At 40.1% G+C, this 26,884-nt stretch overlaps 2 protein-coding genes across 9 annotated transcripts in view; both read left to right on the plus strand.

The window, feature by feature from the left end:
- LOC122685953 (COBW domain-containing protein 2) overlaps positions 1-15,513 on the plus strand; it is a 50,041-nt gene extending 34,528 nt beyond the window's left edge. For 5 of the 8 annotated variants that reach the window (XM_043890980.1, XM_043890983.1, XM_043890987.1 and 2 more), the window contains 5 exons: positions 1,212-1,263; positions 6,600-6,668; positions 6,771-6,836; positions 9,218-9,347; positions 10,380-11,663. In XM_043890980.1, the coding sequence (XP_043746915.1) occupies positions 1,212-1,263; positions 6,600-6,668; positions 6,771-6,836; positions 9,218-9,347; positions 10,380-10,486 (424 nt within the window). In that variant the 3' untranslated portion in view covers positions 10,487-11,663. Of the gene's footprint in view, positions 1-1,211; positions 1,264-6,599; positions 6,669-6,770; positions 6,837-9,217; positions 9,348-10,379; positions 11,664-14,958 lie in introns of those variants that run through there. The other 3 variants (XR_006338578.1, XM_043890982.1, XM_043890981.1) reach the window with 3 other exon arrangements.
- Positions 15,514-22,012: 6,499 nt separating this feature from the next.
- Positions 22,013-24,421, plus strand: FOXD4 (forkhead box D4). Its single transcript, XM_043891155.1, is given in 3 exon segments — positions 22,013-23,462; positions 23,464-23,672; positions 23,735-24,421. Coding segments are annotated over 3 exon segments (1,320 nt in total). The 5' UTR covers positions 22,013-22,586; the 3' UTR covers positions 23,970-24,421.
- Positions 24,422-26,884: the final 2,463 nt, after the last annotated feature.

The raw sequence follows: 26,884 nt of genomic DNA on the forward strand, positions 1-26,884 counted from the left end.
GTTTACCCTTTCTTCAGGTCTTCATTTCACTGTGAAGTTTTCTTTGTCAACCAAAACCCTTGTTAAGTGAATGTGTATGCTTTTCTCTTCTTAATCTTTGTCAGTCTAATTTTCAGACACACCCAGGAATTTAAAAGGTAGAGGAAAACTTTTTCTTCCCTGTGGAAGTAGTAGGCAGTCATTGTCCAATATTAAATATTAAACACAAGGAAAGAACAGAATTTTTTCAAAGTTTCCAAAGTAATTTCATTCCACACTTACTGCATTAGTGATGCTTAAAAGAAATAACTACTTAATGTGAAGCCCCTGCTCTGGATAAGGTCTTTGCATAACTTTTCTTTGTGCTTAGATGCTTAACAAGAGAATCCTTTCCTTAGCAACCAGCTGGGAAGGATTTAATTTGACACTGTCCCTACTGAGACCCCCCAAGGACACTCATTCCCTTCAACAGTTCCTACAAGCCTTTTCTCTTTCCTAAACTTGCTGTTACTAATTTACCCCTCACTGTTCTCCAAGGCAAAACATCTGCAAGGTTTTAAGTTCTTTTCCTCCTCCCAATCTACCCCCATCAGTCTCTAAATGTATGCTGCAGTTGTTATGATTGTAATTTGTTATGGCATATTGATCTTTAGCTCCTTTTATATCAGAACTATGTATTTCTAGGAGTCTTTTAGTTTTCTGTCAGCCACTGGTAACTGACTGAATAGAAGGCTTATGTTTATGGATACTGTTAATTTTTTGGTTTTTTTTTTTGTTGTTGTTCATTTTTTTAAAGTAGATATATTCAAGGGAAAACATTGATATGGAAAAAACTTACACTTCTAATTTTCTTTAGGTTCAAGCATTATTTTCACGGGAAGAGTAGATGAAATGTTCAGCAGTTGTAAAATGCTTAGGTATATTTTCATAGGCCTATTTTAGGTCTTTTGGAAATAAGAAGAAACCTATTTAACCACACAAAATAGTTAAGATTAGTTTTTCTCTATATTGTGTGTATATGTATGTATGTCAGTGAATGTACATTTTTATGAGAGGTTTGTAAGCAGTCTGCTAGCAATTGTCTATTAGAATATGTAAACAGCATGTAAAATTGAAACTGTGTAACAGATTCAGCTGTGGAAGTTCTCTCCTATTTAGCTTTGTTTCTAAGTAATATATAAGGTGAAATGAGAAATATGTTGAGCTCTAAATTTATAACCAGTTATTCTTAGTTTGCAGAAAAAACTTCAACATGTGCCAACAACACAACCTCATCTTGATCAGGTAAAAAAAAAATCTTAAAAAATCATCTTTAACTACCTTGTTCTGTTTAGAATTGTTTTATTAGAACTCTTTTTTAAAAAGCATTTTTTAACTGTTTTGATAGTTTTCATAATTTAAATGTTCTTGAGGTCATCATATAGATCTAGCTTCATATAGATCTAGCTTCTTAATGCGTAATAAGAGTTTATCAAACCAGAGTTATTTAAAATCTTAGAAAATCATGCTTTCTGGCTTCTCCATTCTACATGGCAGTCAACATATTTTGATTAGTTCTTTTGGTGAGAAGTACTATATAAAAGTGGCCTAGGGGTTCTTTATGCAGCCTATTTTTAAGTATATTTAACTGATTAAGGACAAGTCTGAAATAGACATCCATGGCTTATTTAAATAAAAACTGACTTTGGAAAGGCAGGAAAGATGCTAGGAACAAAGTGTATTTTCACTGTACCCACCTTTTGTTAAAGCAACTTGTGGATGGTGGAGCTTAAGGATAACTTCTCTTCGTGTAAACACCGTGAGAAGGGGGCCTGTGAGTGCGTAGTGTGTCTTGCACTGTCTCCTTTTCCTTGAGACTGTCACTTATTTTTTGAATCAATCTTAAAAGGGCCACGATAACAGCATACTTATCTGTCTTCATTTTGGCTCATATTTATGGGGAGCTATACTACCACATTTGTGTCATTTTTCTCTGAGAAACTTTTCTTAACAGAATATTCATAACTTACTTATTTTACAACTGAAAGTTTGTATCTCTTAGTCCTCTTCACCTGTTTTGCCTATCCCCCTGACCCTTCTCTTTGGCAACCACCAGTTTGTTCTCTGTTATCTATGAGTCTGTTTCTGTCTTGTTACACATGTTTATTTGTTTTGCTTTTTGGGTTTCTACATATAAGTGAATTCATGGTATTTATCTTTTTCTGTGTGATTTATTTTACTTAACATAAGACTTGTAGGCCCATCCGTAGTGTCACAAATGGCAGGATTTCAGTCTTTTTATAGTTGAGTAATATTCTGTTGTATGTATACATGTACATATGTGCATGTGTGCACGCACCCACACCTACACACCCACACACACCATATCTTTATGCATTCATTTCTTGGTGAACACTTAAGATTCCTGTTTCCATATCTTAGCTATTGTAAATACATAATATTTCAATGAACATTAAGGGGCATTTATCTTTTTGAATTACTGTTTTTATTTTCTTAGAAGTGGAATTGTTGGACATGACTGGGCTACTGAACAACAACAAATGGTAGTCCTATTTTTTTGAATAAGCTTCATTACTGTTTTCCATAGTGGCTGTGCCAATTTTCATTTCTGCCAATGGTGCATGAGAATTCTGTTTTCCCCACATCTTCACGAACACTTATTATTTGTTGTCTTTTTGAGAATAGCCATTCTGAAAGATGCGAGGTCGTATCTTATTGTGGTTGATTTGCTTTTCCCTGATGCTTAGTAATGTTGAGCATCTTTTCACATGTCTGTTGGCCATCTGTATGTCTTCCTTGCAAAAAATGTCTGTTCAGGTCTTCTGCTCATTTTTGAATTAGATTGTTTGGGTTTTTTGTGACACTGAGTTGTATGATTTTTTATGTATTTTGGATATTAATCATGTGTTAGACAAATCAATTGCAAATTGCCTTTTCATTTTGTTGAAGGTTTCTTTTGCTTTGCCAAAATGTTTTAGTTTGATGTATTTCCATTCTTTTATTTTGTTTTGGTTGCTTTTATCCAAGGAAATAGATCCAAAAAAAATCAAAGAGTGTAGTGCCTCTGTTTTCTTCTAGGAGTTTTTTGGTTTTAGCTCTTAAATTTAATCTTTTATCCATTTCAAGTTTGTGTTATAAGAAAGTGGTCTAGTTTCATTCTTTTGCCTGTAGCTGTTCTGTTTTTCCAGTACCATTTGCTGAAGAGACTATCTTTTCCATGTTGTATATTCTGGCCTCCTTTGTTGTAAATTGATTGACAATATGAGTGTGAGTTTATTTCTGGGCTCTGTATTCTATTTCCTTATGTGTCTGTTTTTATATCAGTTCTGTAGAACTTACTGTAACTTTGTAGTATAGTTTATAATCAAGAAATGTGATATTCCAATCTTTGTCCTTCTTTCTTTTTTAAAAAAGCTCTACAGGAGATTCTGATGCACTTTCCTGCTTTAGGTATATCAACATAGGGCCAAGTATAATATAATATTGCAGACCAAGGACTGTGAGATTCAGTTACATGAACAGTCTCATTTGATTTGGTGGATCTGAGGCTTCATGAAAGATACATTTTTGTTTTGTTTTGTTTTTTTAACGTATAGTAAAGCATACTTGTTTTTAGTTTGCAAGTCAGTGCATCTTTATTTATATTTGTGCATGCGTATTTGTATGTACACACGAACAGATATCTCTGTAATTCTTACTGAGATCAAGATAAACATTTCCAAAAGTGTTAAGAGAATTTCTTTGTGCCCCTTCCTGGTCGTTAACCCTTCTTCTTCCAGAGTTGTAACTGCTATTGTGATTTATACACCAACAAGAAACCTTAAACTAGGAGGCTTTTTGTTTTTTTGTGTATTTTTTTTTCTTTCTTTTGGACTGGAAGAAATAAGGAAAAGAGCAGTCCAGATCTTTAAAAGTGGGAAAGGAACAGTGCTCCAGAAGAGAAGTCCTGATGAATGCTTGGTATTAGAATTTGAGCTTAAGTATTAGGCTTTGATTTGCTAGGCAAAGAGAATTCATTCTGTACTATTAGACAGTGTCCAGTAAGCTGGATTGGAGTGTGGAGTCAGGAGACCAAGCAGGAAGATACTGCAGAAGTCCATATACCCTGTGATGAGGGCCTGATCTGTGTTGTTTACAGTAAGAATGGAAATGGTAGACAGTGAGCACTGTTAAACAGGTCGGCTTGCTTGGATAGCTTTACTAACTGATGGTGAGCAGGAAGGAAAGATGGAGGTGATGGAAAACAAGCCTAAATGGACAAAAGGGACCTATTATTAATAATAGAAATAGGGAAATCTAGAAGGCAGACTGATTTGGATAAAAACACCAAATGTTTAGCTGTGTACCTAGTGGCAGGATATCATAGCAGAGGTGTCACAGGGAAGGAGAAGCCAGAGGAGTGGAGTGTGGAGAAAGAGATTTTGTGTTTAAGCACATTAGTGGGCTTAGTTTTCCAAATAAAAAAAGATACAGAAGTTACTGCATGTTACTATGTGTTAGATATTGTTTGCAAAAGAGTGGGAAACTGAGGGAGATAACCCGGTAGGTTAAAGAACAAACAGACCAAAATCCTAATATTTAAGAGTTATTCCTAAATTTTATTTTAGGGGCAGTACCTTATTTTGCTTTAGTCTTCTAAATTACTGCTTCAGTTTTCTGCTTCTTTCTGTGTACAGGAAAAGGAGAGTTAATTTTAGATTCAAAATAAACTGGAAAAAGTCTGAAATGGGTAATACCTAGAACATATTATGTATGTCATTAAAGTTTTATCCCTGAATGATGTTTAATGCATTTGTTTGTTTTTCATGGATTTCTTGTTCATTCTGATAAAGAGGAGCTGGGTTTGAATGGGGAAAGATAGATGAGAAAACCCAGGTGTCAATCTATGTATACTTATTAATAGAGCCAGTGGTGAACTCTTGAGTTGTAACCCTCATCTTCTGCACTGCACATTTATGGGTTTCATCTTCTTTATTGTTTAATTGCTATGTCTGTCTGACTCTTTTGTGACCCATGAACTGTGGCCCACTAGGCCCCTCTGTCCAGTATTCTTTCCAGTCAAGAGTACTGGAGTGAATTGCTGTTTCAAGGAAATGGCAACCCACTCCAGTATTCTTGTCTGGAGAATCCCATGGACAGAGGAGCCTGGTAGGCTACAGTCCATGGGGTTGCAAAGAGTCGGACACAACTGCACGACTTGACTTTCACTTTCACTTCTCCAGGGAGTCGTCCTGAGCCAGGGATTGAACCTGCATTGGCAGGTAGATTCTTTACCACCGAGCCACCTCATCTTCTTTAGGATTTGTCTAATATGAGAAGAGTTTATTGGTACAGAAAAACATCTGGTTCTAAAATGTCTTTCTCCCTTGAGTCCCATGATGCATGGTTTTAGTTTTTAAAACCTTTTTTAAAAATTTCACATTGGAGTTAATTGTACTCTTTAGAAATACCATCATATCTCTAACTTGCCAAAAGCAAAAATAATTCCTGATACAGTATTGAGTCCTATATTGAGACATTCCCAACATTAAAAGCCAAGTTATCCAACTTGAATAAGATGCATATTAAGCATTTTTAAAGATTAAATTACTGCTGTCTTTTTAAATTAACAAATTATGTTTCATTTGGCAACCTTTTTGCTATGTATTTTGATATGCTTTATGACTTGCTATACATTTTGGTATGGATTTTTATGTGTGATTTGTAACGTTAAGATATGTGTTTCTAGGCAATTATGCAATGCTGTATATTAGTGTATTCTTTCTGTCTGTTTTAAAGCTTGGCTTGAGCATCTTATTCTCCAAGATGGGGTTTTTGCTTTTGTTGTGTTATGCTTAGCTCCTGTGTATTTTTATCATTAATTTTAAAATTTTGGGTTACTGTGGCAAATGGAGGTTTGGATTTTAATTATGTGCTCAGCTAGAGGAAATCTTAAACTTCTGATTCCTTAGAGTGGTCAGTGAGAGATTTATCTAGATCAGGAGAAAAAATAAATCTCAAAGTCAATATTCTATAAATGTTGATGTCAACCTTCTAAAACTCCTTCTCATCTCTAGGAACTCTTCTTCTCTTGGAACATGTTCAGTTAGAGATAAACTGAATCTTTCAATTTGTATTTATATTTCCCAGAGAACCTTTGCATTTGAGTGTTATTCCTGGCTCTGGGTAGTTTATTTTTTCTGAGCCTCATCCTTCCCAGTTTATAAAATGGAAATCATTCTCTTTAATCCACAGTTTGTTGTCATGAGTAAATGATGAGATGAAGTAAAATGACCCAGGCAAAAGTACCTCATTTAGTGCATAGCTGATACACTCTTTATATTAACTTTCCCTCTGGTGCTGAGAATCTTGTAAAGAATGCACTAAACAATGAGTATCTTTTCATAAGAGTTTCTCTGTGTAAATACTAAACCATTGACTAGCTACAGAATATAGAACGTGGAGTTGCTGATTTCAAAAATCAACAAATATGATGAAAAAGTTATACCTAATACAATTGTTAAGGCAACACAAATGTCCATGAATGTTTTCTTACTTGTCATTTTGAAACTTGTGATTTAAAAAAAATAGATTGACATTATTATAAAAAAAATCATTATTGAGTATCTCTTGATTTACAGAGTATTATTACAGTCACATTTGAAGTACCAGGAAATGCAGAGGAAGACAGTCTAAATGTTTATATTCAGGTGAATGCACTTTTAACTTATTAATGATTTATCAATTGTTTTGCCATGTAGCTGTTCCTCTGAGCATTGGTTGATCTTATTAAAATATGTCACTTGATACAGAATCTTCTGTGGGAAAAGAATGTGAGGAACAGGGATGACGACTGCATGGAGGTCATACGACTGAAGGTGTGGTACACAGCTTATGGTTTTATACTTTTGGACAAAGTCCCTTTCTTGGCTGTTAGAAAAAAGCCCCCATAGTTAGCCAAAAACACAAGCACTAGGTTTAGTTCAAATAACCTTTGTGTGTTTTCATTTTTCCTTATTTCCATTTCTGAAAAGAAGCTTTGAAAGTCATTGCATAGTTGCATAAAAGCATGATTTATTTGCACAGCTTCACCGGGTGCTGCAGCTAAACAACCTGCATGCCTTGGAACATCCCCCCTTGCTCTCTACTCCCAGGTGCTCTGAGCAGTCATCTGGCTAATGAGCTTGACTTGTTGAAATTTCCCTCCTCTTGGCATAACAGCTTGTGGTCAGTCAGAGAAAACAGAATGTTTTCTTGTGTTGCTCTAAGAGAGCTTCATTAACAGAGGAAAGCTTGCCACAGCCGAACCTTATGCTTCTTGGTGCATTTAGCAGACACTGAACATCTGATATACGGTGCAACAAAGTTATGAAGGACTAAAAGAATTCTTGTTCTATGTTTGGAAATCCATTCATGTTTATCTGACTTTATTATGTCACACAAGGTGTCTTTTCCAGGGAGCAGTGGGTTGTAGGCTGTGTGCTTAACCAGTCAGCAGTCTTATGTTTCCAGAAGTGTGCTTTGGGTTTTATTAATGCTGTTTATTATCATTATTGTTAGTAACTAGATTCTCTGGTTAGCAGCCAACTTCCTGGGGTCACTAGAGTGACAGGGAAAATAGTTAGATTTCTTTACCTCCTGTGCGGGCTCTCCCTGGGCTTGGCACCGCAAAGGAGCACAGGTGAATCCCAGTGTACTCCCAAATCATCCCCACCCAGAGGAGCTAAGCCAGGTCTGCTGCTTCTCTGTGATTCTGTCCCCATCTGCATTCTATGATCCTAATTGAAAGATCATATTTCATTCTGTAACTGCTTTCATCCCTGGTGAGTGTAGGGTGGTTACCTAGAATTAAGCAGTCACATATACCACTCTGTAGAGAGTTCAGTGGCTCATTTTGCACCATCCCAGTTTGGATTTTGTTCTTAGATATGTGACATTTTCTCTGGTTCTTCCTTTCTTTGGTTCTCCTTTTGGCCTTCCTCTCGTCACAGCAACACTATTCCCCTTATAGACAGTTAAATTTCTAAAGCAAAAAAAAAAAAATAGGGACTTCCCTGGTGGTCCAGTGGCTGAGACTCTGCGCTCTCAATCCCTGATCAGAAAACTAGATCCTATGTGCCATAGCTAAGAGTTCCTGCACGCTACAACTAAGATCTAGTACAGTCAAATAAATGAACAAATAAATATTTTTTTAAAAATAGAGGGCTATAATGCTCTACCTAAACAGTGCTAGCCAATCTGAACTTCTTTTGTAAATTCAAATAAGCTTGTGGTTAATGTATTTGTGCTAATTATGTGATAACATCATAAGGACTTGTTAAGTCCTTTGCTTTTTTTTTTTTAATAGAAAGCAGAGCTGAGGCAACACAGCCTTTCTCTTCATAGAGTTCCTTCTCTTTGCTCTTATGAAGTATTAGTCTGATAATAATCAATATGTTTAAAATGTGAACTCTAGTAACAGCTGATACTTCAAAGACTTTATATAAGTATAAAATTAATGTGTAGGTAATTATTTTCAAAATGAAAATGAAACGGCACAAGAAAAGGAAACTGGAAGAACATACACCCAAAATACATGAATATTACCAAAAATACACAGGAATTATGAGGTGGTAATGACAGTGGTTTGTCTCTTATTATTTTTCAATATTGTATTATTTTATAATATGTATAATTAATAAACATTATTTCAGAGAAATTATATCATCCCCATAGGAGCCAGTTTATTAGATAATTTGCTCTTTATTTCTACAAATCAATATAAAGTGGATTTTATCCAGATAAATACAGTAGTTTTTCTTTTCCTTTATGTCATCATTATCTACTTCATTTAATGCAACTCATTCAAAAACATATTATCATCAAAATCCTTTAAACGTCTCAAATTTTCCTACTAAAATGGAAATAAGTATAAAGTCTTTAAAAGTAGAATAATCGGTAGAATTTGATACATAACATGTATTATCATTTAGTTTCAGTTTTTTGTTGTGATAACACTGAATACACATCATAATACATATATTTATCATTAGAAGTAGGGATTTTTAAAAAAAATTAATGTATGCGGAAACATGTTTTAAAAATTGGAAGCTTTAGGAAACTTTAATGCATAAATAACTGAAATTAAGGAATTTTAACATTATGTTCTTTATATTCTGTATTTTAAAAAGAAATAGGGATAATTAATGCATTAACATTGGTGCTCAATTTCTGCTTTTAAATTCAAACTGTGGCTGATTGGTTATTCTCCTCTGAGCAGGGGCTAGTGTCAATCAAAGACAAACCACGACAAGTGATTGTCCAAGGTGTCCATGAGCTATATGATCTGGAGGAGACCCCAGTGAACTGGGAAGATGACAGTGAGAGAACAAATCGATTAGTCCTTATTGGTAAGTAACAAACAGTTAACTTTTTTTAAAATTGAGATATAGTTGATTTACAGTGTTGTGTTATTTTTAGGCATACAACAAAGTAATCAGCAAAGTAATGTGTATATATATATGTACATACATATCTATTCAAATATTTTCCCCTTATAGACAGTTAAATTTCTAAAGCAAAAAAAAAAAAATAGGGACTTCCCTGGTGGTCCAGTGGCTGAGACTCTGCGCTCTCAATCCCTGATCAGAAAACTAGATCCTATGTGCCATAGCTAAGAGTTCCTGCACGCTACAACTAAGATCTAGTACAGTCAAATAAATGAACAAATAAATATTTTTTTAAAAATAGAGGGCTATAATGCTCTACCTAAACAGTGCTAGCCAATCTGAACTTCTTTTGTAAATTCAAATAAGCTTGTGGTTAATGTATTTGTGCTAATTATGTGATAACATCATAAGGACTTGTTAAGTCCTTTGCTTTTTTTTTTTTAATAGAAAGCAGAGCTGATTGATTTATTTATTTTTGATTGCACTGGGTCTTTGTTGCTGCATGTGGCTTTCTCTAGTTGTGGCAGGTAGGGGCTGCTCTGTAGTGGTGCGTGGACGTCTCATTGTGGTGGCTTCTCTTGTTTTGGAATATGAGCTCTAGGCGAGTGGGCTTCAGTCGTTGTGGCTCACAGACTGTAGAGCACTGGCTCAGTAGTTGTGACTTGTAGCCTTAGTTGCTTTGCAGCATGTGGGATCTTCTGAAGGAGGATCGAACCTGTGTCCCCTGCATTGGCAGGCAGATTCTTAACCAGTGGACCATCAGAGAAGTCCTGTCCTTTACTCTTCTTCAAATAATTTTAGAAAAGTGATTAATCCAAATGTCAGCTTGGTTCTCAGGGACTTAATTAGAAAGTTAGGGAAGGACGCACTAATTACTATTGTTTTCGTAAATTTCTGAAGATTATCAAGCATTTAATGGTCTAGACTTGATAGGTAAACTGTGTCATTTTAATAAGCATAATATAATCATACCGTATTTTGTTCTGTTTACAGGCAGGAATTTAGATAAGGATATTCTTAAACAACTATTTATAGCTACTGTGACTGAAACAGAAAAGCGATGGGCAACACATTTCCAAGAAGATCAAGTTTGTCCATAACACTAGAAGCATCGCCAAAAGGACTGGATGATAAAAGTGAGAATAAGTTTCCTGTTGGATGTATTTCAAGCATCTATTTTTTGCATTACTTTTCTTATGAATTACAGTGTATCCTTTAAAATAGTATTTATTTTATAGAATACATAAATATAGTAAATCAGTAATATAAAACCTTTGACATTCATTCAATAAAACGTAATTTCCTATGACTTTTTTTTTGTAGACAGATGATTCGCAAACTTATCTTTGGAGTTTACATATGCTGAAATTCTCACCCATGGAAATTTTAGTAGTAATAGTGGTATCATGTTGATATATGCCAGAAACCAATACAATACTGTAAAGCAATTATCCTCCAATTAAAAATAATTTTTAAAAATGGTAAAACTTATTCTTATTTCAGCATTATCATTTTCCCTTAGAACTTCAGCTGATTGCTTGGATGTAATTTTATTGTTAATAGCAAAAATTTTTAAAAACAAATAATGTCACTATTTTTATTAAGGGAAATAAGAGCTTTATTGTGGTAGAGACTTGTAAGAAATTACTTGTAATTTCTGAGTCAAAGAAATTATTTGAGACTCTCTCTTAGAATCAGATTCTAAGCCTTACTGTAGTCAGTGTAATGGAACTTCAGCCATTCACTTCACAATATATTTCAAAGATTTCAATTATAGAACTTTTAATTTTAGAGTAGATTTTACTGCTGGTATTAAATCCATCTTGGGTTTTTTGAACTTCTTTATTTTTCAATGTAAACTAAAAAGTGACAGGGTACTTTAAATATAATTACAGATAACTTTTGATAATTTATCTTTATATAAATAGTAGATGTATAAGTAAGTATATATTGGATTACTTTTCTCCTATTCCTTATGAAGGCCAGGTCAGCATAACTATATTCAGATAGTAAGAGAAAGGCATAAGGTGGAATTTAAAGAAGAGTTAATGGTTGTTAAATATCAGAAGACTGTCAAAATGACTGAGCATGTGCGTGCCCTGTTTTAGAACTTCTTGATAATCTTAGTGTCACAAAGATATTTCCTATATTTTCTTTCAGGAACTTAATAATTTTTAGCTCTTCATGTTTAGTATCACAATCCACCTCAAGTTAATTGTTCTATTGTTATATCTTGAAAACTCTTTCCCCTTTGAATAAGCTTTTTGCACCTAAAAATCACTTGTGTGTGTGTGTTTCTGTGGACATTATTTTGATTGTCTTTTTTTCCCCATTGCACCAAAGGGATGTAGAATTTATTTAAGTTTATACTTGAGTTCAAACATGTTATGAATTAACAAATTCATTGAGAGGAGAAACAAAGAGAAACATTTTAGGAAACATTCAAAGGAGAAAGAAGATGAAACTGAGTTATTCCATAACCACTACCATATATGACATGAAGGTTTAGGAAAAGTACAATGATGTTCTCAAAATGTAAAGCAATTATCTTCTAGTTAAAAATAAGTTTAAAAAATCAAAATGAGACTTCCATTGTGGTCCAGTGGTTAGGAATCTGCCTGCCCATGCAGGGAACCCGGGTTCAGTTCCTGGTCTGGGAAGATTCTACATGCTGTGGGCAGCCGGGCCCATGCAGCACAGCTACTGAGCCCATATGCCACTGCTGAAGCCTGTGGGCTCTAAGAGCCTGTGCTCCACAACAAGAGACGCCACCACAATAAGCCACCCCAACTCACTGCAACTAGAGAAAGGCTGCATGCCGCAATAAAGACCCCACACAGCCAACAATAAATAAATAAAAATGTTTTAAAAATCACAATGACATTCTGAATGCTGAAGAATAAAAATGAAAAAAATTAAGCTTGTTAGAAAATATGAGAAAAAGAAGGTATGTTATTTTACTGAGAATATATTTCAAACAGCTTGAATCATTCTTTTTTTTCCTCTTTTATGGCACACTGTCCTGGTAACTTTATCCTTAGAGTAAATTGTGAAATTAGGTAGTGTAAATATACTACTCTTGTTCTTTCTTTTTTTTCCAGGGTTGTTATAGTTATTTTAGACATTTTTGTTTTCAATATAAATTTTGTCATTAACTTGTCAGTTTCTTCAAAAAGCCTGGTAGAATTTTAACTGGGATTGCATTGAATCTATAGTATAATTTAGGCAGAATTGTCATACTTAAAAAAAAAAAAAATTTCTTAAATTGAGGTGAAATTTGTTTTTCACGTTGTATTAGGTTCGTGTGTACATTATATTTTCACTTCTGTATACACTACAGTGTCCTCACCACCAGAAATTTAATTTCCATCCTTCCCCATACAGCTGATCCCCTTCGCCTCTGGTAACCATTGTCTGCATCCATGTGTTCATTTTGTTTGGTTTGTTTTGCTCATTTATTTATTATGTCTGTTTTTTATATTCCACATAGGAGTGAGATCCTACAGTGTCTGTCTTTCTGTAACTTATTTCACTTACCATAGTACCTTCAAGATTCATCCAGGCTGCCAGAGGTGGCTTTTAAGTTGCGAATAGAGTTAAAAGGAGTCAATTCATGCAAAGTCAGGGAGAAGTTTCTACACAGAGGGAGCGAGCAGTGGAGACAGCCTTTACATGGGAACCAGTGTAGCATGCTGGAAAACCATGAAGAAGGCGAGGGTGATGGAAGGTTAGAAAGCCAGGTATGAGATGGGTATGGGATAGGATTGGAGTTGCAAACCAGGGCCAGGCCTTTTGCTTCTGAGGAAAAGATTTGGGGTAAAGAGGAAAACATTTGGATTATTCTGAAAGCCCTCGGAAGTGACTGATGGGTTTTGAGCTGGACAAGTGATGTGGTTGATTGCTGTGACAGATGAACTAATTGTTTTTGTTTTTGACGTTGCAAACAGTGCTGCAGTGAACATTATGTGTGCCTCTTTATTTTTATGTGACAAGTGTTTCTCTAGAAGAGATATGTAAGAGTGGAATCACTGGCTTCCAGGATATGCACATTTAAAGTTCTTAATAGATACTGAGATAAATTGCATTCCCAAATGGATGTACCTTTCTGCTGTGATATAGGTGTATATGAAAGTACCCATTTTTCCAAACCTACTTAACACATTTTAACCTTTGCCCTTCTGGATGGACTGGCATCTTACTGTTTTAATTTAATATTTTTTTACTGTATTTTTATGTTATTTATATGTTTTTTTAAATACATTGTTATGTTCTTTGTTCTTATTTTTCCCAAAGTGAAATTTTTCATTCATCAGAGACATTACCAGTTTAACTTGCACTTCAGAGGGCTTTGGAGCTGTCAATCTATATCCTCAAGAAATTTTATTTTTATAATGAAAATCTAACAGTTTAATAACATGGGCCATTATTCTGCTACCCCTAGAAAATGCTCAGGGTATTATGATTTCAGGATAATGATGATGATAATCATGGTTTAGGCATAGTTCGTTTGTAACTTTATAGTTTACTGAGTAATATAGGATAAATTACCAAATCTCTCTGAGCCCTTGCTTCCTTATTCATAAAATGGAGGTAAAATGCAAATCTCTCTGAATTGTTCCAGGGATTATATTTAAAGCACCCTGAATATAGAGATTCAGTAAATGTGAATTCTTCTTTTCCAGCAAGATTTGATAAATATTCAAGGTTCTGCACAACTTCTTAAAATAAATGGTTCTTTCCTAGGCCTTTCCAGCTTTTAGTGAAAGGGCAAGAACACTGGTACTGAATTTAAGATAACTGGAGGAAGAGCCATCCCAGAGGTGAGGGAAGACCAGGGATTGAAAGGGTCTCTAGTTCCTAGATTATGAAGTTTGAAGGGAATTACCAGCAAAATAAAGCTAAAAGGCTTTTAAACATCTGTGGGCTTGGCTGCTGGCTACAAATTGAATAAATATCTCCTTTGGATTAGTAGTGTAGGTAGAAAACTGTACTTTTAGATTTCTTTGAAAGGCCTTTCCCAGTTCTAGGAATGCCATACAATGTGGAGGTGATATTGAAAGAAGTGAATTCTGTCTTTGAATGTCTAGCAACTTGGCCTACTGTGATGAGAAAGGAGAACAAGATTTGTTTTTTCTCAGAATGTCCTAATATTAGAATCAACCTTAACTTCCAATAACCAAATTGCCTTTAATTTTCATAGTGAAATGGAGAGAAGTTAGATACCTATCTTTTCTGTATAGTAGTTTAGAAAGGTTGGTTTTTCAAAGTAGTATGGATGGTGTTTGTGATGCCCTGATAGATTTGTTCAGGAAAAAAGCCTATTCAGTGTTAGGAAAGACGTAATCTCCCACTATGCACTGGGTCCCATGTTAAATGTTTCAGTGTTTCATGAGCACAAAGTAAGGCAACACTAAAGAATCAGATGGGACAAAGAGTCGCCTCTCCCGTGGTCTTTTTTTTTTTCCTTAAAGAATTACTTGCCATAATAAACTTGATTTGTTTCCAAAGAACTCAGTTAATTTCCTTTCATTGATACAGCTCTGTGTTTTTTACACTGATGTATTTTGTATAGGCTTCCTAGGTGGCTCAGTGGTAAAGAATCCACCTGTGGAGGGGACATGGAGGTGATATTGAAAGAAGTGAATCCGAAATTCAGGAGATGTGGGTTCAGTCTCTGGGTTAAGAAGATCCCCTGAGGGAGGAAATGGCTTCCATACTCCAGTGGGATTGCCTGAGAAATCCCGTAGCCAGAGGAATCTGGCGGGCTACAATCCATGGGATCGCAAAGAGCCACTGACACAACTGAACAACTAAACAACATTTTGTACATCAATTTTATTTAGATATAATTCACAGAAAACTTACCCTTGGCTTTAGTATGTCCCCAGGTAAAGGAGCAACCATTACAACTGTCTAATTCCAGAACATTTCATAGCTCTCAGACTGTATCTGTTAGCAGTTATTCTCCATTTCCCCTGCCCCTATTTCCCAGCAACCACTCATCTACTTTCTGTCCCCAAAAGTTTGCCCATTCAGACTCCTTTCACTTACCATGATGTTTTCAAGGTTCATCTATATTGTAGCATGGATCAGCATTTTGTTTCTTTTTATTGCTGAATAAAGTTCTATAGACCACACTTTGTTCTACTCATCAGTTGATGGACGTTTGAATTTCTACTTTTTGGCTACTAGTCCCCTTTCCTCGTGTTTAATTTTTTAATAAACTATAATTTTCTGAACAATTTTAGATTTACAGAAAAATTAAGCAGAGCAAAGAGTAGAAGGGAATGGCCGTATCCACCCCCTACCCCTTATACTCACACAGTTAACAGCTGGCAGTAGTATGGTACATTTCTTACAACTAGTGAACCAATACTGATACATCACTATTAACCAAGGTCCAAAAAAAAAAAAAAAATGACAGAATGATCTCTGTTCGTTTCCAAGGCTAACCATTCAGTATCACAGTAATCCAAGTCTATGCTCCAACCAGTAATGCTGAAGAAGCTGAATTTGAACAGTTCTGTGAAAACCTACAAGACCTAAAACTAACACCCCCAAAAGATGTCTTTTTCATCAAAGGGGACTGGAATGCAAAAGTAGGAAGTCGAGAGATACCTGGAGTAACAGGCAAATTTGCCCTCGCAGTACAAAAGGAAGCAGTGCAAAGGCTAACAGAGTTTTGCCAAGAGAACACGCTGGTCATAGCAAACTCCCAACAACATAAGAGAAGACTCTACACATGGACATCACCAGATGGTCAATACCAAAATCAGACTCATTATATTCTTTGCAGCCAAAGATGGCGAAGCTCTATACAGTCAGCATAAATAAGACTGGGAGCTGACTATGGCTCAGATCATGAACTCCTTATTGCCAAATTCAGACTTAAATTGAAGAAAGTAAGGAAAACCACTATTCGGGTATGACCTAAATCAAGTCCCTTACAACTATACAGTGGAAGTGACAAATAAACTCAAGGGATTAGATCTGAGAGTGCCTGAAGAGCTATGGACAGAGGTTCATGACATTATACAGGAAGCAGTGGTCAAGACCATCACCATGAAGAAATGCAAAAAGGGAAAATGATTGAAGAAGCCTTAGAAATAGCTGAGAAAAGAGAAGCTAAAGGCAAAGGAGAAAAGGAAAGACCTACTCACTGGAATGCAGAGTTCCAAAGACTAGCAAGGAGAGATAAGAAAGCCTTCCTCAGTGATCAGTGCAAAGAAATAGAGGAAAATAATAGAATGGGAAAGACTAGAGATCTCTTCAAGAAAATTAGAGATACCAATGGAACTTTTCATGCAAAGATGGACACAAAAAAGGACAAAAAAAAAAAAAAAGACAGAAATTGTATGGACCTAACAGAAGAAGAAGATATTAAGAAGAGGTGGCAAGAATACACAGAAGAACTATAGAAAAAAGATCATGACCCAGATAACCAAGATGGTGTGATGACTCACCTAGAGACAGACATCCTGGAATTCAAAGTCAAGTGGGCCTTAGGAAGCATCACTATGAACAAAGCTACTGGAGGTAATGGAATTCCAGTTGAGCTATTTCAAATCCTAAAAGATGATGCTGTGAAAGTGTTGCAATCAGTATGCCAGCAAATTTGGAAAACTCAGCAGTGGCCACAGGACTGGGAAAGTTCAGTTTTCATTCCAATCCCAAAGAAAGGCAATGCCAAAGAATGTTCAAACTACCACACAATTACATTCATCTCACACGCTAGCAGAGTAATGCTCACAATTCTCCAACCCAGGCTTCAAAAGTATGTGAGCTGTGAACTTCCAGATGTACAAGCTGGATTTAGAAAAGGCAGAGGAACCAGAGATCAGATTGCCAACATCTGTTGGTGCATAGAAAAAGCAAGAGAACTCCGGAAAAGCATCTACTTCTGCTTTATTGATTATACCAAAGCCTTTGACTCTTCAGTTCAGTTGCTCAGTTGTGTCCAGCTCTTTGCGACCCCATGAACTGCAGCATGCCAGGCCTCCCTGTCCATCACCAACTCCCAGAGTCCACTCAAACTCATGTCCTTTGAGTTGGTGATGCCATCCAACCATCTCATCCTCTGTCATCCCCTTCTCCTCCTGCCCTCAATCTTTCCCAGCATCAGGGTCTTTTCAAGTGCATCAGCTCTTTGCATCAGGTGGCCAAAGTATTGGAGTTTCAGCTTCAATATCAGTGCTTCCAAGAACACTCAGGACTGATCTCCTTTAGGATGGACTGGTTGGATCTCCTTGCAGTCCAAGGGACTCGCAAGAGTCTTCTCCAACACCACAGTTCAAAAGCATCATTCTTCGGCGCTCAGCTTTCTTTATGGTCCAACTCTCACATCCATACATGACTACTGGAAAAACCATAGCCTTGACTAGACGGACCTTTGTTGACAAAGTAATGTCTCTGCTTTTAATATGCTGTCTATGTTGGTCATAACTTTCCTTCCAAGGAGTGTCTTTTAATTTCATGGCTTCAATCACCATCTGCAGTGATTTTGGAGCCCAGAAAAAATAAAGTCTGACACTGTTTCCCCATCTATTTGCCATGAAGTGATGGGACTGGATGCCATGATCTTAGTGTTCTGAATGCTGAGCTTTAAGCCAACTTTTTCACTCTCCACTTTCATCAAGAGTCTCTTTAGTTCTTCTTCACTTTCTGCCATAAGGGTGGTGTCATCTGCATATCTGAGGTTATTGACATTTCTCCCTGCAATCTTGATTCCAGCTTGTGCTTCTTTCAGCCCAGCGTTTCTCATGATGTACTCTGCATATAGGTTAAATAAGCAGGGTGACAATATACAGTCTTTACATACTCCTTTTCCTATTTGGAACCAGTCTGTTCCACGTCCAGTTCTAATTGTTGCTTCCTAACCTGCATACAGGTTTCTCAAGAGGCAGGTCAAGTGGTCTGGTATTCCCATCCCTTTCAGAATTTTCCACAGTTTATTTCACAGTTTATTTATTATTTCAGAATTTTCCACAGTTTATTGTGATCTACACAGTTAAAGGCTTTGGCATAGTCAATAAAGCAGAAATAGATATTTTTCTGGAACTCTTGCTTTTTGGATGATCCAGCGATCATCGAAATCCAGCAATTTGATATCTGGTTCCTCTGGCTTGGAGAATTTTAAGCATGACTTTTCTAGTGTGTGAGATGAGTGCAATTGTGCAGTAGTTTGAGCATTCTTTGGCATTGCCTTTCTTTGGGATTGTAATGAAAACTGACCTTTTCCAGTCCTGTGGCCACTGCTGAGTTTTCCAAAATTGCTGGCATATTGAGTGCAGCACTTTCACAACAAACTGTGGAAAATTCGTAAAGAGAAGGGAATACCAGACCACCTTACCTGCCTTCTGAGAAATCTGTAGGCAGGGCAACAAGCAACAGTTAGAACCGGACATGGAACAACAGATCGGTTCCAAATTGGGAAAGGAGTACGTCAAGGCTGTATATTGTCACCCCTGCTTATTTAACTTATATGCAGAGTACATCATGTGAAGTGCCGGACTGGATGAAGCACAAGCTGGACTCAAGATTGCTGGGAGAAATATCAGTAACCTCAGATATGCGAATGACATCACCCTATGTCAGAAAGTGAAGAGTAACTAAAGAGCCTCTTGATGAAGGTGAAAGAGGAGAGTGAAAAAGCTGTCTTAAAACTCAACATCAAGAAACTAAGATCATAGCATCTGGTCCCATCACTTCATGGCAAATAGATGGGGAAACAGGGACAGACTTTATTTTTTGCGGGGGGGGGGGGGGGAGGCTCCAAAATCAGTGCAGATGGTGACTACAGCCATGAAATTAAAAGATGCTTGCGCCTTGGAAGAAAAGCTATGACCAACCTAGACAACATATTAAAAAGCAGAGACATTACATTACCGGCAAAGTTTGGTCTAGTCAAACCCATGGTTTTTTCAGTAGTCAGGTATGGGTGTGAGAGTTGGACTATAAAGAAAGCTGAGCGTTGAAGAATTGATGCTTTTGGACTGGTGTTGGAGAAGACTCTTGAGAGTCCCTTGGACTGCAAGGAGATCCAACCAGTTCATCCTAAAAGAAATCAGTCCTGAATGTTCATTGGAAGGACTGATGCTGAAGCTGACACTCCAATACTTTGGCCACCTGATGTGAGGAACTGACTCATTGGAAAAGACCCCGATGCTGGGAAAGACTGAAGGCAGGAAGAGAAAAGAATGACGGAGGATGAGATGGTTGGATGGCATCACCGACTCCATAGACATGAGTTTGAGCAAGCTCCAGGAGTTGGTGATGGACAGGGAAGCCTGGCATGCTGCAGTCCATGGGATCGCAAATAGTCGGACACAACCGAGCAACCCCACTGAACTGATAGTTTATTTGGATATCCTTAGTTTGCACTTAATGTCCTTTTTCTGTTCCAGGATCTCACTCGGGATACCACATTACAGTTAGTAGTGTTATTACAGTTACATTACAGTTACTGTTACCTGATATCAAGGGTACATACTATCAATGTGATTTATGATTGTTGACATTTTTACCTAACACCTGAGTGAAACCTCTGTTAGGTTTCTCCGAGGTAACTTATTCTGTCTCCCCACACTTCATGAGGTTCTGTTTGGAAGTCATTGTGCACTGCCTACAGTAAAAGATTGGGGGGTTATGCTCCACCTCCTAAAGGGTGGAATATCTACATAATTTATCTGGAATTTTTCTGCAAGGGAGATTTGCATTTTTACCCCCATGTACTGTATAAAGAATCTGCCTGCAATGCAGGAGACACCACAGACATAGGTTCAGTCCCTGGGTTAGGAAGATTCCCTGGAGGAGGAAATGGCAACCTACCCGTAATTTTGCCTGGAAAATCCCATGGACAGAGGAGTATGGCAGACTACAGTTCATAGGGTTGCAAAGAGTCAGACCCAATTGAACATGCACACATGCCTTCTTCCTTCTGCCCATGTATTACTTTACTCAGTCTTCTATTTTTTTTACTTTGGTTAACAAACTAGTACTACTTTATTTTGTTGCTCAGATTGTCCCAGTTCTGGCCATTGGGAGCTCTTTCTTGTTTCCCAGTGGCCCCTTTAACATACTTTTATCAGTGGGGGTAGTTTTTTTTTTTTTTTTTTAAAGAGTGTCCTTACTTTTCTCCTTTCATTTATAAATAACCCCAATCCCCATAGAAGTTGACTCTAGGAAAACTAACAATGCCCCCTTTCCCAGGTAATCGGATTCCTGTGCTGATGAAGAAAAGTGCCTTACCTGCAGGGGGTTGAGGGGGAGGCATCAGGGAATCAGAGGTTGAAAGACACCTGTCCTAGCCCTCCTGAAGCTTAGCTGAGTAGGTCACACATGTAGTAATTGGTTAATTTGGGATTCAAGCACAAATCTGTTAGGCTTGAAAACTGTTATTTGTTCTATTTTAGACTGCATGCAACTGAGAAGACTTAGAGGGTAAACACCTCAGAAGTAGAGGATAAAACTTTAAAAAGACTAGTAAGGAAAAAAAGACTAGTAAGAAAGCTGTTTTCAAAATTTTATCCTGAGGAAACTAACTTCTTTAAGGTATTTTTTGTTATATTGGCCGACTTCTGATTTCTCGCTGAAAATTGTCATTTTTCAAATTGTAATAGAAGATTTACCATCTATCAGTAACAATCAGTGGCATAGTACAATATTTTAATTCTGCATTTTTATTAGATGCCACCTCAAATTTTTGAAGGTTAGGGGGGTATGAAGTTCGAGTCGGACACGACTGAGCGACTGAACCGACTGACTGAAGTTATGAATATATACTATTGCTTGGTATTTTACCATAATGCACATTAAATTATGTTGCACTGAACACTGCTACTTTATTCTCTGAACCGGTTTAAATGATGCAAATCTAAAAATCATGTTACTTCCAAGGATGGCAAGTGACTGAAATAGAGCATCTCTGTCACCTCGTTTCTGTCCAGTGTGAGTAAGGAATGATGACCTGGTGATTTAGTTAGACACCAAAACTGCCCCCCTCTTTTGCCTCATTTAAGTTTCATGATTATCATTTATTATTACAGTGAAAAGTGCCTGATGTTGGTTCTTGTTTTAAAGAAGAGAAATACTGAGTCTCAGACTGGGTGTATCCTTTGGAATTGTCAGGCCATTTTGGTAAAAGATATTTCAAACTGGGTTTGCACTGGTTAGTTGGTACAATTTAGTTAGTCATGGCCATTAAAAAAAATCACCTGTTTTATGAAACTCACCTCAGTTATATAAGTCTGTATGCAAGATCATGGTATAAAATGTATTTCATACTGAGGTTAAATGTTCAAAGAAGTTGAGAATCACTGCTGGAAGGGGACTTCTCTCTAGCCCTCCTGCTTTTCCCTCCATCCTGAACTTCCACAACTTCATGGCAGGATATTTCAGTCTTCTGAAAACTTGAGTCATGGAGATTTTGGGAAGCTGAGATAGGCGGTAGTAGGGACAAGGCAACACTCTCACACTCCACCCTTGAGCTGGGGAGTGTAGTTAGAACATTAAAAATATTTCAACTACTTATTTCAGCTCTTATCATGGAGGACAGAACCCACCAATGAAAATGGGTAACTAAGCATGAAACAAAAACATTTATTGTTACACATTCTTTTGCAGTTAAATACCCTATACCTTTCAGTGTCTTCTCCCGCCTCTTATTTTTATCCTTCAAGAGACAGGTTTGAATATCGATGTGGCCTTAGACTGTTGGGTATATATTTTCCTACACCCCCCGCCCCCGCTTTTTCATTTGAGAGGTTTTCAAAGCGCGTTAACAGAGCCTATGCAACTCCCGGCCCGATTGGCCGGCTGATCTTGAGGAGTGAAGCACCTTCCATGCTGGCGGGTGGGTGCAAGGAGGAGGAGGCTGAAGGCTCTTGTCGTGTCGGGTAATGCTCAAAGGACCCTCATCACTGCACTGCGTTGGGAGGAAGGAAGGGCGCTCTGAAGTAGGGCGAGAAAGGGTCTGAGAAGGGGCGGCAGAGTCCATCACACAAGGACCCAGAAACTTCAATAAAAGGCAAAGTGCGGCTTTGCCGGACGGTGCAGGAAAGGACAAATCGACAGAAGTAAAAGACCACCACTACAAGCGGGAACTCAAGCGTCTCCGCTTCTTGGAACACTCAACACAGGCTTCCAGCCCGGAGCCAGGTGAGCGGCCGCTACCTCCCCGGCATCTGCAGAGCCTGCTCCTCCATGAACTTGCCTAGAGCTGAGCGTCTTCGCCCCACACCTCCGCGCAGCCTCCGGGGTTCCGATGGGGAAGACTGTGAGATCGATATCCTGGGAGAGGGGGAAGATGAAGAGGAGGAGGAAGATGAGGAACCCGAGGGAAGCCAGCGGTTCCCAGAGCCTCTACACCAGCCGCAGCCGCAGGAGGCGCGGCTGGGCGCTGGCGCGCTTTCGGGAGAGCGCACCGAGAGCAGCGGCGGCCCAAGCAACTCTTCCGAATTCTGCCCCAAGTTCGGAGTCTCGACGGGGTCTGCAGCGGCCTCTCGGGAAGCCCAGCAGCCGGCGAAGCCCCCCTACTCTTACATCGCGCTCATCACCATGGCCATTCTGCAGAGCCCGCACAAGCGCCTCACGCTTAGCGGCATCTGTGCCTTCATCAGTGGCCGCTTCCCTTACTACCGCCGCAAGTTCCCCGCCTGGCAGAACAGCATCCGCCACAACCTCTCCCTCAATGACTGCTTCGTCAAGATTCCCCGCGAGCCAGGACACCCGGGCAAAGGCAACTACTGGAGCCTGGACCCCGCCTCCCAGGACATGTTCGACAACGGCAGCTTCCTTCGGCGCAGGAAGCGCTTCAAGCGCCACCACCCACCTCCCGGAGCCCACCTACACCACCCCTTCCCCCTACCCGCTGCACCCGCTGCCCTGCACGGCCCCTACCCGGGCATGCTGCTCGGGTCACCGACCCCGCCGCAGCCTGTCCCTGGGGCCTATACGGCCTCCACCCCCGGGAGCCGCCCGTGCGCGCTGCTACATCCTCACCCCCTCCGCTACCTGCTGCTCTCCGCCCCGGCCTACGCTGAGGTTCCCAGGAAAGCGCAAGGCGAGGATCTGGGGACCCCCGGCGCCCTTCCGGCGCTGCAGCCAACGTTAGACTCCCAGCCATGGGAAGAGAGCAAGGGGCCGGCGTCGCGGCCAGCTGGCGGATGCACCTCCTTCAGCATCGAGAGTATCATGCAAGGGGTCCCGGGAGCGGGTGCAGGCGCTGCGCAGAGTCTGCCCGCGACCCCGTGGGGTTACTGCCACCTGCTGCAGCGTTCGCCGTGCCTGTTGCATCCTCAGGCCGCTGCCCCTTTGCTCCACGTATCCGCTGCCGCCGCCGCATCCGCTGCCCGGACAATTTTGAAGCAGCAGCAGCAGCAGCAGCAGCAGGACTGTACCAGCGGCTGCGCTCCCAGCAAGGGCGCTCTGCTGGGCCGTCACCTGTCCGCCACCTAGGCGCAGCTAGGGTGTCAGTCCGGAGCAGAGGGTTCTAGGCTGACGTCGCTGGTCGCCCTTTCGGGCGGAGAGGGGACCTCACCGGCCTTTTGAATAGCATCCACACCTGTCCCGGAGCCGACTCAGTGAGGCGGACGGGGAGCCAACCCGGAGGGCGGAGCCATCCGAGGTCGTCCTGTCTTCGCCATGGCGCACTTCACTTTGCACAGCCGGGACCAGGCTTGTGTGTATCCGAATCCTGCAGCCGGGCAATCACAAATTTCGGTTCGCATGGCGTCAGCCATTTCTTTTGCAGACTCCAGTCCTGACTTTCAAGGCTTTTCCTATTTGCACATTTCCAGAGGAACTATGAACGTAAGTTGGGGCGTTTTATTCTGGTGTTAAAAGAAAAGCAGAAAGTAAATCGTCTAATGCACAACATGTTTCTCCCGTCTTCACTTCCTAGGAACTGCAAGTATTATTCCCAAGTCCAGTGCAGAATGCTTGTGCCCTTTATGTCTTCCTGAAATTGATGTGTAATGAGTAGAATTTTAATTTCAGAGGATTTATTTCCTGTGTGTCTGATGTGCCCCTTCCGTGGAACAGTGTTAAAATTAAACCTAACTGTACAGACTAAATAAAGTGCTAAATCACTACACGACATTGTTTATTTTATGTTATTTCGCCTTCCAAGTGGAATTTATAACTTTTAAAACTTAGTTCTTTCCTCTCAATTTAGTTTTATAATCCATTTTCATTATGGACATAAGAAACAAATCTATTTTCAAAATGGTTTTTAAAACTTGCGAATATTTGAAGTTGAGAAAATCCTGGCTTTTAAAATGTGGGATTTAGTATTTATGAAATCTATAAATAAAAATTAATTGGAGGTCATCTAACTATATATTCTCCATTTATTTTCCGTCTTTTTAAAGCATTGATTTTTCTCCCAAATAAACTGAAGGGTGATATGAGGTGAGTCTTAAATGTAGTGGCCAAAGTTTATTCAGGAAAAATAAAAGGCAATTTAAAAACAGAAATTTAGAAACTAGAGCCCAGAGAAAAGGGAAATAACAAACGAAGCATTCGGATCCTGGACATTTGCAGTTTTGAAAACTCTGTGTACTTTCTACAAACTTTTATTCCCTTTCTTTAGAATAGAAAGAAGTTTTTTTAAAAAAAATCTGAAAGGACAGTGTCACTAGGAAGGTTTCACTGAATTCGGTTTCATGGAGGGAGGCAAACAAAACGAAGATGTCCATTAAGAAATACTCCCATTAAGAAAAAGCGAATTTCTAGAGACCCTGCAGCTCTTGCGGTCCTGCGCAGGGCTCAGGTTTCAAAGGAATCGTATTCCTTGCGGGTTTGGAAGAAGTTCCTTCGTGGACGTAAGCTGGTTCCCCTTCGTCTACTACCCTGTCCCAGGTGTGAATTTCTCTTTCCAGGAGGGAGGGAACACACAGAGAGACGTTTTTAGAGCCGTGTAATTGACCGTTTTTACCCCAGCTTCTCATTTCCGTCCCATCACTCTACCTAAGATCTCCACTTCCTCCCGGCTTGCAACAGTTTGTTCCGAGGGTGTTCTGGAAAGTTCCCACGGTCAACCTTGGTAGCCGCCGTACGCGTTTCTGCTTCCGATTCTGCCCTCCCTTCAACACCTGCAGCCTCCGCCCGCAAGGCAGGCACCACCAGTTGGCTACGTCTGCTTCTATTCTCGGCCTTCAGGCGATCCTCCAAACCCCTTACCGCCCCTTCTCCCTCCGTAGGCTTTGCCAAATCCTGAACTCAGTCTGCCTTGCCCTCATCACCTCAGCTTTAAGATCCTTTTCGCAAATTTTGCGGGTCCGGAGTCACCTGAGTGCTTGGAAACAAGCAAGAATATAAAGGGAACCTATTTCATGCTAACGACTAACCCGTTCGCATTCCAATTTCCCCCTGCCCCTTGTGCGAAAACTCTCCATGCCTACATTCGTTCATTTGTACGATCAACAAACGTCGGAGCGCGGGGCACAGCCGCGGAAGAGCCCAGAGCCGACCGGAGGCTCTCCCGCGCGCCCCGCGGGAAATGAGAGCTTATGTCCTTCCCGCGGCCCCAGGCCAGAAGAGCGGAGCCCGGAGTCCGGCCCAAGACGGCCCCTCGTTGCCTAAGTACTACGATGAATCTTCGATTCTGTGGAAGAGTAAGTTAAACGTTCTTCTCCTATCGAACGTGGCGCTCGGGTCACCTGCACGAGGCGCCGCGATCGCGCGGAGAGATCGGGCCTTTTCTGGGACTCGCCGACCCCACCGGCGCCTGTGCGGCTGCTGCAGAGGGCCCACCCGCAACGCCGAGCCCTTGCCGAGCCCTCGGAGCTGGGCGAGCTGGCGCACCCAGACCGGCCTCGTGGCGGCGCAGTTCCTGGGCTGGGGCGGCCGTCAGCCGGAACGTGCGCAGCGCGCGCCATGCTCTGCGCGGTGAGCCGGCCGGGCAGGGTTCTGGAACGCGCTGAGCGCGAGGCCGCACCTCTGGTTCCAGGTCCGGCTCCGGGGTCTCGAGTAGGGGCATCAGGGCTCCTCCCGGGCTGACCACCCTGCGGCTGACCTTGGCTCAAGGCTTGGGCAAGAACGCCTGCCCTTCTGAGACAGGACTGACTGGAAGCGTCCAGAGCCGCCGGGGTAGTGGAGCCTTAGGGCTGGAGCTCAGTGAGAAGGAGCTGGGAGTCACAGAGGGACCAGGGCAGAAGAAAAAACAAGGAAAAGGCACTTTCCCCGGGGTGGTGGTGTAGTCGCTAAGTTGTGTCGGACTCTTTGCGACCCTATTGACTGTAGCCCGCCAGGCTCCTCTGTCTGGAGTGGGTTGCCATTTCCTCCTGCAGGGGATCTTCCTGACCCAGGGATCGAACCCGAGTCTCCTGCATCACAGGCAGATTCTTTACTGACTGAGCCACTAGGCAAGCCCTTGGGTCCAGCCCGCTAATAAAAACACTAATAATATTAACAATAATGGCTAATCCTGATCTCCTGCTCCCCGTCTGCGGGGCAATTGATTTCCCTTTAACCTTCCTAGCACTCAATGAAGACGACAC

The sequence above is a fragment of the Cervus elaphus genome, chromosome 29, assembly GCF_910594005.1.
Source record: "Cervus elaphus chromosome 29, mCerEla1.1, whole genome shotgun sequence".
Classification (NCBI taxonomy): domain Eukaryota; kingdom Metazoa; phylum Chordata; class Mammalia; order Artiodactyla; family Cervidae; genus Cervus; species Cervus elaphus.